Raw genomic sequence first — 14679 nt, 5'->3', positions numbered from 1 at the left:
TATGGAGCCAGGGGTAGAAACATGTTTTTTTCTGCTGTAAAGTTGGGCATTTTAACATGGGGGTCTATGGAAATTGCGCCTTTCTGCAGCCATCGCCTATCGGCCAATATATGAACTGCAGTGTGTGGCACTTCCGTATTGGCTTCCCGGCTCTACCCCACAGTTTGCCGCTTGGTCCCTCTCTACATTCACAGAGGGCCAGCTATAGTAACTCAACGAGAGAGTAATGTCAAATGACAGTACAATTGACCAATCATATCTTCCCTCTAAATGGGCGGGCTTTCTTTTCGCGGACTTTATGACAAGTTTCGCCCGCTGTGAGGTCTATGCAAGTGGTGCAGTGACGCGTCCTAAAACCCGGAAGTAAGCTGCGCTCTCGACAGAAAGCAGTGGGATTTCTCCATAGGGTTTTGGAAAATAGCTCTGTGACGGGGTTCAAATTGTCCGTCCGAAAACACTGGCCTAGTCGGTTGGGTAAGCTCCAAAACTTTATTTTCAGCAACAACAAAAAAATAGCGAACCAGCACAAGTTAGAAAAACGAAAAAAAACGTCCAAATCAGACCGTCCATAATTCCCGGAGAGTAAACGTGTTCAGCTGTTGCCTTCTCTGCAACGATCTCTCGAACACGTCCCAGCTGTTGCCTTCTCTGCAACATTCCCTGAGTGACACAGTCCGCCCCCACAAGGAACCAACACCGTCCCTTTTGAACCCATGATCCCTCCCACAGGCTCACCGTCAACAGGTGACACAATCAACTCCAAACCACATTGTCAACATAAATGTTATTTCCTCCAACATGAGGAAACTATCTGCACCAAACATACACAGGTTAACTACCTCTTAACCGTCATTCCCCATAATTAACAAAAGTAAAAATAAATAAGAAATTGCATGGTTCATTTTTAGGAATTTAAAACACGGAAGTGATGCAGCTCCGTCTTTTCTCCGAAATGTTTGGTGTGTTGTGTGTGCGTGTGTGTGTGTCGGCTGTCAGTGGCGGAGTGAGTCACTCATGTGATCCGCTCCGTCACATTATCCTCTCCCTCCCCAAGGTTGGCGATGTGCGGCAACCTGGAAAGGCAATCAGCCACCTCCACGCTTTGGCAATGCGTCCAAACCGCAACAAACACTTCACAATGTTCTCACCGCACTGGCACTGTGGAATCTCCGCACAGTGCCTCCACCCAGGTGCCGGCCGATCAGGCCGGCCATCGGAGTCCGACCGAAGAAACAGATCACCAACCGGCACAGAAGTTCGTAGGTCCCGGAGCTCCGTCAACAGGAACCCCTCTCGCCCTGGTCCACTGGCCGACCCTGAGGCCGCAGGAACCGCTGGGCCCACCCAGGACCCGTCCTCATCCTCGTCCTCCGTCTCCCATGTCCGCTCCGACCCGGCAGCCGCGCTCTCCTCCTGCTGCTGATCGTAGTCCCGTTCGCCGCTCCGCAACGCCGCCCAGCTTCCTCCGACTAGCCATCCCACTTCTGACACCATATGTGACGGGGTTCAAATTGTCCGTCCGAAAACACTGGCCTAGTCGGTTGGGTAAGCTCCAAAACTTTATTTTCAGCAACAACAAAAAAATAGCGAACCAGCACAAGTTAGAAAAACGAAAAAAACGTCCAAATCAGACCGTCCATAATTCCCGGAGAGTAAACGTGTTCAGCTGTTGCCTTCTCTGCAACGATCTCTCGAACACGTCCCAGCTGTTGCCTTCTCTGCAACATTCCCCGAGTGACACAGTCCGCCCCCACAAGGAACCAACACCGTCCCTTTTGAACCCATGGCCCCTCCCACAGGCTCACCGTCAACAGGTGACACAATCAACTCCAAACCACATTGTCAACATAAATGTAATTTCCTCCAACATGAGGAAACTATCTGCACCAAACATACACAGGTTAACTACCTCTTAACCGTCATTCCCCATAATTAACAAAAGTAAAAATAAATAAGAAATTGCATGGTTCATTTTTAGGAATTTAAAACACGGAAGTGATGCAGCTCCGTCTTTTCTCCGAAATGTTTGGTGTGTTGTGTGTGCGTGTGTGTGTGTCGGCTGTCAGTGGCGGAGTGAGTCACTCATGTGATCCGCTCCGTCACAAGCTCGAAATAAGGTCTGTGGAAAACGAACCTGTTAGATAAATGCACGTTGTGTTCAGCCGGATAATATCCACATGTCTATCCTACTTTTACTATTTTTGAATCATAAATCTAATCGATAGATTTATGATCGATAGATTTATGATTAGCATGATGGCTCACTTCAGTGATAGTGATGACATCAGTGATAGTGATGACATCAGTGATTATTAAACCGAGTCATTTTCAAGATTGAGTTACAATGATAAACTGGAGTGGCAAAGGATCAGCTGCATGACCCGCCATCAAGTGCTTCATCCAAAAGGACAGGAGGATGGACTTTGTGTTTCAGTGATTTGATCATCAAAGGTAGGCCTAAGTCATTTTCAATGTGGGCCGCCGTGGTTGTGGGTGCCCTGTCATGATAGGTGTTTACATAAATTGTGTTGTTTTGTGTGGTAGAGGGTCGCTGTCATTGATGCGTTTTGCACCCCGGACCACTGTTTTGATATTCTGCTGAAGTCTACGTTGAGACGTAATATCTCTTCTTTTTTTCGAGGGAAGGGGGGGTCAGAGGGCCTAGGTATAAAAGTCACGGCTCGCCACTGCAGCTGAGGCATGAATCCTTGATTTCACTCGGTTTAAAAGCCCTGCCTCCAGCATGCAGCTGGCACATTTGAAAGACATGGCGGCAGAAAAACTACACAAGTGTAAGTACCTATTACTTAATGTTATTTGTATGCCTACAACGATACCGTTACGAGAATGCAACATCTGTTCACATTTATTTAACCCACTACTCATATATTTCTGTTATTGAACGCTTTATATTTTCTCAACAATGTTCATGTGAAATGCCCAACTAAAGGCAAGATTTGCAATACATAACGTGCGTATACACACGCAGCATTCGTTATTTATCGGACATATTTCAGTTGGAAACCACTTGTTTCTTCATTTAACTAGGCTACCTGCCACATACAGACGTAACTAAGGTACCATCATTCATTTGGCTGGCAGTCACAATGTATTTGTAATAAATAATTCAATACATTCAAATCGGCTCAATTCAATAATTAAGCTGTCATTTATATGCAGCATTATGTGAGTGAAATGTTAATGGCTTAAGGTTTCCTTTTGCTGATGTATATAACATATTTCTCCTTAAACAGGGACGGAGGCCCAAACCAGAGCCCTCATTAAACAAAGGACTGAGAATGAGCACCTGTTTACAGGAAAGAGGTACACAGCCAAGAAGGCCTGGGGGTGAGCTACAGTTCTACATGAGTTGTTTGACAATGTTGTTTTGGTGCATGGTATGATAATCAATGTAACCACTACTGTGAATGAACCACAGTGAACCTGAGTGTGTCATGGAATTATTATGCATGAAGCATATTGTCAGAAGTAATCAGACTTTGCATGCCTGGATGCTATGGTTTACAAATTATTTACTCCACAGAGAGGTTCTGTAGAAGATGGAGTTGGAGGAGTTGCTCACTCCCACCCAACTGGCAAAAAAGTGGGACAACCTCAAACGCAAATATAAGGTGAGATATTGTATTTCTAGATGCATACAATGCAGCTATTTCTATTGTGTCTTCATCTGACTCATACATTCCTTGTTCTCCCTCAGGAGCTGAAAACCCCCCCTACAGGGACGGGGACAGATGCGGGGGAGGCCACGGCAGCCACATGGCCGTGGTTTTCCCTGATGCATGAAGCCATCGGGAGTCGGCCCTCCATGGAGCCTCCAGTCCTGATGGACTCGGCTGATGTGACCCCCAGTGGGATTGGCTCTTCATCCAGTGGAGCTGTGGCCGCTCCTTGTGGCCAGGCAATGGAGGAAGAGGAGGATCCTGGGCAGCCTGGCACAAGTAGCAGCACCACTACACTGGATGAAGAGCCATCCACCTCTCTCAGTCCCCCGCCTGCCAAGAACAAGAGGGCAAGTAGGGGGGCCCTATTAGAGTTTCTCAAAGAGGAGGCCCAACGAGAGCAGGAACGCTTTGAGGCCAATCAGGCTAACACGAAAAAGTATTTGGATTTATTTGAGAAATTAGTTAATAAATGATTTTGTTTCTAAGTTTTTGCAACGTTGTTATTGTTCCATTGAGATACACTTTGTTTGTCAAAACATATTTCCTTTATTTGTTAAATTATAAACATCACAACGCAATAAACCTTCGAATTAAGGCACACAGCTTTTCACACAGTGTGGTGTCCAAGGCCTTCGTGTCCCCAAGTCCTACAAATAATCATGTTCTTGTAGTTCAACTGGGTGCACACCAGCGACGTGCGGTCAGGGGAGGCAGAGCCTCACCTGTCATTCTCCAATGTAACGGAAAAAAAGAATAATAATACAAATAATAATAATAATCAAATGTGTCCACTGATCTGTGTTGTAAATGTGATTTCTGTATGATTCCAATCGCTTTTTATAGTAAAAATCGGCTAATTTGCCGAGTTCCGCTACAACTACGGGGAGCGATGAGATTGAGAAGTGAGGCAGGGACGAGCTCTGCCTCACAGAAGCCCACAGTAACTTGCTGGAGCACGGGCACTAATTTTGCGCGGGCACTTATTTTGTGAGCACGCTCAAGCCAGTTACTGTGTGGTGAGGTGAGGCACAGATGAGCTCTGCCTCACCTCAGAATGCGTCACCCCACAGAAACTGTCTGGAAAGCGGGCCCTAAGCGCATGCCTGCACCATCTCACTGTATGTCACCAATGTAATGTTTGTAGATCCCTTTATTACATTTATCCTCGCCATCCATAGTCTCTAAATATTAACTTATTTCACGTATATATGATATTTAGGCTCGCTGGTCTCATCATACAACGGCACTGAGAAAGCGCCAGGGGAGGCAGCCATAACCTCTGCCGCACTGAAGGGGGCGATCTTGAGCTAGCTCTATCAAAAAAATTAAAACATTGAAAAATGCACTTCGGTTACAGCTCCACTTAAAAAAATGTAACTGTTGTTTCATTCACGGATTTACTCCCACCAAACGGACTTCAAAAATGGAAAACCTTATATCTACCCTTAAACATTTCTCAAAGTTGGACTTTCAATCAAAACAAGCAGTGATAAACAATGGAAGACCGATGCCTGAGCTTAAAGGGATAGTGGAAATCCGCGAATTTTGGGTTTAACTTATGTATTTTTATTAAAAAGAAGCATATTAAACAATTTTTTTTAATTTCATCCGCCTAGTTTTATTTTATTTTCAATTTTACTGCGCCCTCTCAATGAAACGAAATACTTCGGGAATCGTCGGGAATCTTCGGGTGATGACGAGAGCTCAGGAAGACGGGCACAAACAATGGCGGACATTCAATAGCATTTGCATGTGAATAGCCGACCTTTATTATGGTGAATAGATGTGTTTTGTATGGCTGTAGTGCGACAGAAAAATTCTACGTGACACAACGACATTGGATTAACCTTGAGATGCGTTTTTATTCCGTTGAACACAACTTTTGATCACAAATCAAAAAAGGTAAGACGTAATTATTGTAATATTTTTGGAACCGGATGTTGTTTACTTTCTCTTTTCTGGCTGATAGCTCCAGGAATTCGAGGTCTTACAGTGATGACATTACATCTGTGGAGTCTCAGCTTTAAATCGTATATCTTGTTTGTGCAGTTAAGATAGTAATAAGGGCATTTCTACCGTGTGTTGTGTGTAAAAAAGCGTTAGCATTAGTTAGCATTGTTTCGCTCAATGCTAATTCAAAGGCTTGGTATTACTCTTGTGTTTTTTCTAGCTAACAATTGTTCTTATTGTCAGTTAGCGGAGTTTCTTACCTTTAAAAGGGTATGAAACATTAATAGTTTCATAAATGTTAAGAAGCCCTGAGACATGTGAGAGAGAAAAAACGGTGGGAGGGGTCCACTGGGGGGACCTTCGGCCTTAACTGGTTAACAATGATTAATATTTGTAAAGGCTACAGGTGATCTTAAGATGCGTGAGCTATGCTTAGGGACCTACCAGTCAAGATTATTTGTGCGTAGGGGTGCATCATCTGGCTCCTGGTCCTGGTCATCCTCGCCATTGCCCATGCCGTGAACCATCACCTCGGGCTCGGGCTCGAACAAATAAGGACGTAATGGTCCATCGTCTGGCTCAATATTGTCACCATCGTCGCTTACTGAACCGGATTCAGATTCAGTTCCTAAAACGACATTTTCGTAGGAAAGCCGAGAGGATGTTTCTGACTCGCTATCATCACTGGATACCTCGTACAATCCTTCTTCTTTGTCTGGTATATTTGCCCTTCCACGTTCATTCTGCATAGACGCCATGGTTTGTTATCGTATCGTCTTCCTGAGTTTTCGTCACTTCCGGTTAGGCTGAGAAACATTTCGTTTCTAAAAAACTTCGGGGAAGCTGCAATAAAGTGCTTCTAACATGCGTAAGGCAATTATTATATTTATTTAATCAGGTGTGATTGTTTTGGTACGTAATTATGCTTGTATATAAGTTAAAACGAAACTATTTGAGGTTCCATTTCCACTATCCCTTTAAGGACCTTCTTCAAACTAACGGACAGAAAATAACACGTTCGTTTCAAACTGAGTGGTACCAAAGAAAAGACTGGCTGTGTGGCTGTGCTACGAAGAATCGACTTTACTGCTTTCCCTGCCTTTTGTTCTCCACTAGCGACAACGTTTGGACTAACATTGGATTTGGTGACTTAAAAAATCTACCAAGGAGCCTCAACAAACATGAGAGATCGATCACTCACATTCAAAGCCAAATCGCATTAAAAACTTTCGGCACTTCTCGGATAGATCTGGCCCTCAATGACCAGCAGAGATTAAATGTCAGCATCCACAATGCCAAGGTAAAGGAGAATCGTGAGATCTTAAAAGACCTTATTAATGCTGTCTGCTTCCTAGCTAAACAGGAGTTGGCATTTCGGGGGAATGATGAGAGTGCAAAATCTTCGAATCGCGGCAACTATGTCGAGCTGTTACATGCCTTCGCTGAAAAAGATGAGAAATTAGCAAGGCATTTGGAAACATCCACAGTATTTTCTGGCCTTTCAAATAGGATACAGAATGATCTCATAGAAGTAGTCAGTGATGTCATTAAAAATGATATCAGGCATGAGATTAATGCAGCCCCATTTGTTGGAGTGGAAGTAGATGAGACAACGGATGTCACAAACAAAGCCCAGGTCTCTGTCATTCTGCGTTATGTGGATACAAGTGATGTGAAGGAGGCGTTCTTGGGATTTGATGATGTGAGTGATGACAGGCGAGCACCGGCTATTGCTGATTATGTTTTGGGGGTGCTGGGGAAATATAATTGCGTTGAAAAGCTGGTAGCTCAAACGTATGACGGAGCTGCTGTGATGGCATCAGCTCTTAACGGGGTGCAGGCCAAGATCAGAGAAAAGGTGCCTGAGGCCATGTTCACCCATTGTTATGCACACAAATTGAACCTCGTCCTCTCGCATTCAGCAAAATGTATGCCTGTGTGCAGGACGTTTTTTAAAACAGTTGAGGGACTTGCGGCGTTTTTCAACAAATCGACCAAGCGCACCCACCTACTGGATGAAGTTGTGAAGCGACGTTTGTCAAGAGCAGCGCCGACGAGATGGAGCTCAAATTCCAGACTAGTGCACACTATCAGCATGTACCAATCGGATCTGCGTGCTGTGTTCCGGATCATGAGCGAAAATCCCGATGTTTGGGACAATGACACCCTGATGATGGCTGCTGGATATGATCTCTGGCTGTCAAAAGCATCAACCTGCTTCTTCATAATGGCATATGAGGGCATTTTCAGTGAAACCGATGCACTCTTTCGTGTGCTGCAGAATAAAATCATGGACATTGGATTCTGCTGTGCGCGAATCCGCGACACAATGGGAGTTGTGGAACGCCAGAGAAAAGAGTTTGACAGTTTCTATGATGGGTTCGAGCAGAAATGCATCACACTTGGCCTGACAGACAATGTCCGAAGTAAACATCCGATCAGAGATGAGAGGAAAAGAATGTTTCATTGCATTCTGGAAAATATCAGTGTTCAACTGAAAGCTAGGTTTAATCATTTCGGTGAGCTAGCTTTCCTTGGTTTGGTCGATTGCACAAAATTCAATGAAATGTCACAACATTTTGATGACACCAAACTGCAGAGCCTATCAAAAATATGCAAGGCACTTTGACTTTGTTAGACTGAAGACTGATCTTATCGGACTGTATAGCTCACAAACGGTGAGGAATGAATGCAAATCACCCGAACAACTCCTCAGCTTTTTGGACCACAATGATCTGATGCAGACGGTTCCTGAGGCGACAAAGTTACTCCAGCTGGTACTCACAATACCTGCTACAACAGCGTCTGTCGAAAGGTCGTTTTCTGCTTTGAAACGACTCAAAACATACAGTCGGAATCGGACTGACCAAAGACGACTTTCATCCCTGGCGATCATCTCTATAGAAACAGAGAGACTTTTAAAACTGAAACACAATAAAGAGGACTTCTACAACAAAGTCACGGACATCTTTGTCCAGAAGGATAGGCGAATGGACTTCATTTACAAGTTAAGGTAAGGGCCTGGCCATTTAATATTTTCATTTGTGTTGAATGTATGAATAGCGGTAGTTAGTAAAAAAAAAAGAAAAGTGTAATATACTGTCCGTGCCTCCCCAGGCATTGACCTCACCGCACGTCACTGGTGCACACATGGAGCAGAGAGCAGCCCTGCCAGTCGGTCTCGCTGGCCATGTCTGCCTCGATCCCCCCTCACCAGATGTGGTGGAACCACACCAATTTCCCCAACATCCTCTTCAGGCTCCAGGATGTCCCCCGCTGTGAGGCAGATGTTATGGAGCACTGCACAGGCGGTGATGACTGAGGGGACAAAGGTGTGGTGGACCTCCAGAGCCTTGAAGAACAGCGATCTCCACCTGGTTTTCATCATGCCAAAGGCCCGCTCTACGATGGAGCGAGCCCTAGCATGATGCTGGTTGAAGCGGCTCTGCACCCTCCCTTGCAGTGGTTCTCTATATGGGGTGATGAGGGCCACAGGTCCTTCTATGCAGGGGTAGCCACCATCACCCAAAAGGAAGAATCCTAAAAAGAGAGAGAACATCTTTAGTATACTAAAAGTAATTGATGGATTTTGATATATATAAGAATATTTGGTGTCACCTGAGGGAGGATACAGAGCCTGTTTGTAAATTGCGCTGTTCTTCAGGACTCTGGTGTCATGGACTGAGCCAGGATACCCAACAAAGGTGTTGAGAAAGAAGCCCTTCCCATCACACACTGCCTGCAATTGTATGGATGGGAAGAGCTTTCTGTTGAGGTAATCCTGGCCCAGAGGTCCTGGGGGGGGTCTTTATGCAGACATGGCAGCCATCAATGGTCCCCACACACCTGGAGAATACTGGGCTGTTGGCCAGCCTTGCAAACCCTTGGCCAACCTCCTCCAGTTCTCCAGGAGGGGGCAGTTTGATGACCTCCTGGCGAAGGGCTGCAATTGTTTGTACTCCAGTGTGCACCAGTCTGCAGACGGTCGACTTGGGGACATCAAAGGCCCGGGACACCACACTGTATGACAAGCCGTGTGCCAACCAATAAAGGGTAATTAAAATATTCACCTCATGTGACCAGCCTTGTGTGTTCTTTGATGGCAGGATCCTCAGCAGGGCCTCCAGTGACTGGCGCCCCAGTCTGTAGTCCTTCAGGAGGTCCTTCTGGCCATCAAAGAACACAGCAAGGACTGGCACATGAGGGTTTAAAATGGCTATGGGATCGACATCCATCTGCAAAATAAAGATAGGCCTACGTGTTACCTTCAGCACCTATAGCTTTTATTAAACTGACAATTAATTGATCTTACATGAAATTGCTGTTGTTGGTGAAACCATTCATACTGCAACAGACTAGTGATGCTTACCTCCATAAAACCAATAGCCTGTTGTAGTCGTGCCCGACGGCGCCTGGACTGCTCCTGCTCTTGCAGGAGCGCATTATATACATCTAGGCCTACTGCAATGCACGCCATGGCATCAGACATTTTGTGTTTGGAAAGGTTAAACCTCTTTCTATCCAACATGTATATTGGTACCTTCTTCCTAAATTACCTTAATGGGTTTCAGCTTGTAGTTTTTCACTGACCTGCTTAGCTTTTAATTCAGCTGCCAAACCGCAGTCATTAAGTCCTATTTAAAATGTTAATTTGCTCCACACAAACAAACAAAGTGTGCAGTCCAATGAATGTTAATCTAACTGGGTTTTGATAGATAACATATCTGTTTTTCTTCTCTGAATTATTTTATTCCTATTGTGCACTCTTATCAATATTAATCAAACTATTGTTCGTTTATACATTTTAAGAATGGCGTTTATCTTTTTTGAGAATGACTTCTTATTTTATTTAATGTATTTGGGTCTACAACAGATGATACAAATGTTTATGTCAGTAAATGTGCACTAACAGAGGCGGGGGTATGTGTGGAAATAACGGGGACAGAGCTGGCTGCTGCCAGACGATCAGCTGTGCAGCGTCATCACAAATGGACGTTGATTCACGTGACGCTCCGTAGGAAAGGACGTCCCATTGCTCTTAAAACTAATTTCCCTGCTTCTCGTGGTTTCCTTGTGTCCCTCCATGCTTCCCTGGTGGGAGGGACTAGAGGCAGGGAAACGACGCAAGTGAGGGAAGCAAGGATTTCATTTAACCGACCTGAGACGGGGCCTATCACCACTCTGGAGGCTCTGCTGTGTGAGCGGAGGCCTCTCGCTTGTTGCTCTCGTTTGTGTGCAAATGTGTAACCAGTGGTTAACTAGTGTGATCTTGTGTGTTAGTAGTGCCTAGAGTAGCTTAGTTAGAGGTTAGAGTAGTTTATATACAGGGGTGCACATAACTTTTTTGCCCTGGTTCTCAAAGGAGCACCTGGAGATGTTGCTTGGTGCTCATCCTTAAAATGAAATAAACCGTAACTTTTGAGGGGGTCTTGACTTTATTTGCCAGACACACGGCACTGAACACACATGCAGAGGTGAACACAGAACACACATGCAGTAATAATAATAATAATAATTCATTTATTTTATATAGGCGCCTTTCAAGGCTCTCAAGGTCGCCGTACAAACACATAAAAAACAAGATACACAATACCTAACACCAGCATAAGAAACATAAACAAGACAATGCAACAAATCAAATAAATAAAACAGAGGATGTGTGATGGATAATGATCAGGGTGGATATGCGAGTGTGAAGAGATATGTTTTGAGGCGTGATTTGAAAATGGGGAGAGAGTCAGTGTTGCGGATGTCAGGTGGGAGGGAGTTCCAGAGGCGGAGTGCAGAGCGGCTGAAGGCTCTAGACCCCATGGTGGTTAAACGGAAGGGGGGTGCAGTGAGGCTGAGGGAAGCAGAAGATCTGAGTGTGCGGATGGGTGTGTTGATGTGCAGGAGGTCGGAGAGGTACAGAGGAGTGAGGTTATGGATGGCCTTAAGGCGAGGAGCAGAATCTTAAAAACGATACGGGATTTGACGGGGAGCCAGTGAAGTTGCTGAAGAATAGGAGTGATGTGGTTAATGGAGGGGGTTCTGGTGACGATGCGGGCGGCAGAGTTCTGAACCAGTTGAAGTCTGTGGATGGATTTGAGAGGGAGACCAAAGAGAAGGGAGTTGCAGTAGTCGATGCGGGAAGTGACCAGGGTGTGAACAAGAATGGCGGTGGTCTTAGGGTTAAGGGACGGCCGGAGGCGGTTGATGTTGCGTAGATGGAAATAGGCAGACCGAGTGATATTACTGATGTGAGATTTGAATGAAAGTGTGCCGTCGAGGATGACACCCAGACTCTTAACCTGAGGGGAGGGGGAGACTGAAGAGTTGTCTATAGTAATGGAGAAACTGTCAGGTTTGGTTAAGGTGGATTTTGTGCCAATGAGGAGAACCTCGGTTTTACTGTCGTTAAGTTTGAGAAAGTTAGAGGAGAACCAGGATTTTATGTCCTGTAAGCAGTCAGACAGGGAGGATGGAGGGAGCATGGTGGTTGGTTTGGAAGACAAGTAGAGCTGGGTGTCATCCGCGTAGCAATGAAAGTGGATGTTGTGTTTACGGAAGATATTGCCAAGAGGAAGTAAATAGATGATAAAAAGCAGAGGCCCCAGGACAGAGCCCTGGGGAACACCGGTCGTGACTGGAAGTGGCTGTGATTTAAAGGTTTTGAGTTGGATGAACTGAGTGAGGCCAGAGAGGTATGATTTAAACCAGAGGAGGGGTGTGCCAGTGATCCCGATGGAGGTCAGTCTGTCAATGAGGATGCTGTGGGAAATGGTGTCAAAAGCTGCACTAAGATCAAGGAGGATGAGGATAGTTAATAGTCCGGAGTCAGCTGCCATGAGGAGGTCGTTAGTCTTTTTCACCAGTGCTGTTTCTGTGCTGTGATGGGGGCGGAAACCAGATTGAAATTGTTCATACAGGTTATTGTCAGACAAGTGGGTATGGATTTGGGATGCAACAGTTTTTTCCAGGATTTTTGAGAGAAATGGTAGGTTAGATATGGGACGGTAGTTATTAAAGTTGTTGGGGTCTGCACCAGGTTTCTTCAGTATGGGCGTGATGGCGGCTGATTTGAAAAGTGAGGGAACAAGACCAGAGGTGAGGGAGGAGTGTATGATGACAGTTATAAGGGAGGACAATGAAGGTAGACAGGCTTTTACCAGGGGGGTAGGAAGAGGGTCTAACTGACAGGTAGATGGCTTGGATTTACTGATGAGGTCAGATATTACAACAGCAGAGGGAAGTGTGAAACTTGAAAGAGAATGAGAGAGATGGTCGGTGAAAACAGGGAGAGATATACTGCAGGTGGTGTTAGGAGTTAGTTGCTGGTGAATGTTTTCTATTTTGTCATTAAAAAATGACATGAGGGAGTTACAGTAGGCAGTTGAATACTGATGAGGTGCAAGAGAGTCCGGTGGTCGTAGAATGTTCTTCACTGTAGAGAACAGGACCCTTGTGTTCCCTTCGCCAGAGCTGATGAGAACTGCGTAGTATGATGATCTGGCTGTAGAGAGAGTGTCCTTGTAGTGGAGAATGTGGTTATTGTACATCTCTTTGTGAACGACAAGTCCAGTTTTTTTGCAGAGGCGTTCCAATCGACGGCCTTTTGTTTTGAGTTGGCGTAGTTCAGGTGTAAACCATGGAGCAGAATGGGTGAAGGAAACAGACCGGGTTTTTAAAGGAGCCAGGGTATTGAGCAGTTTATGAAGATTGTTATTGTAATGAGAAACCAGTTCATCAGGTGGGGATGAACAATTTATGCTGGGCAGGTTGTCAATGCTACTGGAGAGTGTAGTTACATTAATATCCTTGATGTTGCGGAAGGAAATAACACGTGACAAATTTGGTTTGGACAGTGTTAAGGTGACAGTAAAGGATATTAATGAGTGATCAGAAATGGGAAGATCAGTTGCAGTACATTTAAGAGGAGTGACACCAGAACAGCAGATCAAGTCCAGAATATGTCCTTTGGAATGAGTCGGAAAATCGATATGTTGCTGTAATCCAAAACTTTCCAGGCAAGATGTGAAGTCCTTTGTGAGAGCATTGTTGACAGTATCCATATGTATATTAAAATCTCCCAGCACTATTATGTTAGGTGAGAGTGAGCAGAGATGTGTGAGGAAAGCAGCAAATTCGTTTATGAATTTATTATTAAGCTTAGGTGGACGGTAGACGCTTGCAACTATGGTAGGGATAGGCCCATTTAGTTGTAAGGCAATTGATTCAAATGAGCCGTGAATAGGCACAGATACAGACGAGACTTTCAAACTCTCGCGGTAAATCATCGCGAGACCTCCCCCTCTACCAGTGGCACGGGGTTGACAGATGTAAACAAACCCAGGAGGAGTAGATTCATTCAGCTGTGAAAAGTCATTAGGTTGTTGCCACGTTTCTGTCAAACAGAGAAAATCAAACTTACGATCAGTCAGGAGATCTTGGAGAAGAGGACCCTTGGTCGTAAGAGAACGGATATTGAATAGTGCAAAGTTGACATCAGTGTGGTCGTGTTTATGTTTAGCACTAACGTTAGCCGACCTGGCTAAGCTGGCTAAGACAGTGTGGTCAACTTTGCGTGCGGAGTTTCTTGGGTGTTGTCGAGTTGAAGACCAGATGGATTGTATGGGTTTGGAGTCATCGATGTAAAACCTTCGCCGGGAACCACGGTGGATATATTTCCGACGGGGATGACGAGCGATGTGCCGCTGTCGCTAGGTTGAACGACAGGGCAGTCCAAATGAGAACAGACCACACAAACAGCTCGTTGATCCACATAGTTGTCGGTGATGTTTGGCTAGAGGATGGGCCTCACGCCGCGGAAGCAGCCAGGTGAGGGGTGGTGGCCCCGACACACAGCAGGTAGGGTTGATGTTAGTCCAAAATACACACACACTGCATATACGTACACCGGTTAATTCGATCGTTGGGCAGATACATCCAGATCATATTATAATGGCCAAAGTCATCAAAGTGAGCGATAACAGTTGCATTAGGCTACATAAAAGTAAAAGTAGCTGGAGAGCAGCGGCAGCTAAGTGCGCCAGCGTTCGCTCTCTCA

At 45.2% G+C, this 14679-nt stretch overlaps 1 protein-coding gene across 1 annotated transcript; it reads left to right on the top strand.

Annotated features, from left to right (window-relative positions):
• Positions 1-2489: 2489 nt before the first annotated feature.
• Positions 2490-8757, top strand: LOC117537990. The gene is made up of 9 exons (XM_034203463.1): positions 2490-2510; positions 2647-2792; positions 3255-3348; positions 3545-3632; positions 3719-4119; positions 7302-7491; positions 7915-8059; positions 8538-8646; positions 8751-8757. Exons 4-9 carry the CDS (start codon positions 3561-3563, stop codon positions 8755-8757), a joined length of 924 nt encoding a protein of 307 aa, XP_034059354.1. The 5' UTR covers positions 2490-2510; positions 2647-2792; positions 3255-3348; positions 3545-3560.
• Positions 8758-14679: the final 5922 nt, after the last annotated feature.

The sequence above is a fragment of the Gymnodraco acuticeps genome, unplaced genomic scaffold, assembly GCF_902827175.1.
Source record: "Gymnodraco acuticeps unplaced genomic scaffold, fGymAcu1.1, whole genome shotgun sequence".
NCBI classification, from domain to species: Eukaryota; Metazoa; Chordata; class Actinopteri; order Perciformes; family Bathydraconidae; genus Gymnodraco; species Gymnodraco acuticeps.
This window is presented reverse-complemented; position numbering and strand designations above follow the sequence as displayed.

Bases quoted from the DNA above. Each gene is read 5' to 3' on its own strand.
- LOC117537990 (XM_034203463.1), top strand. From the start codon at position 3,561: ATGGAGTTGGAGGAGTTGCTCACTCCCACCCAACTGGCAAAAAAGTGG. The intron at 3,633-3,718 runs GTGAGATATTGT...GTTCTCCCTCAG, and splicing joins ACCTCAAACGCAAATATAAG to GAGCTGAAAACCCCCCCTAC. The intron at 8,060-8,537 runs GTAAACATCCGA...TCATCTCTATAG, and splicing joins CCTGACAGACAATGTCCGAA to AAACAGAGAGACTTTTAAAA.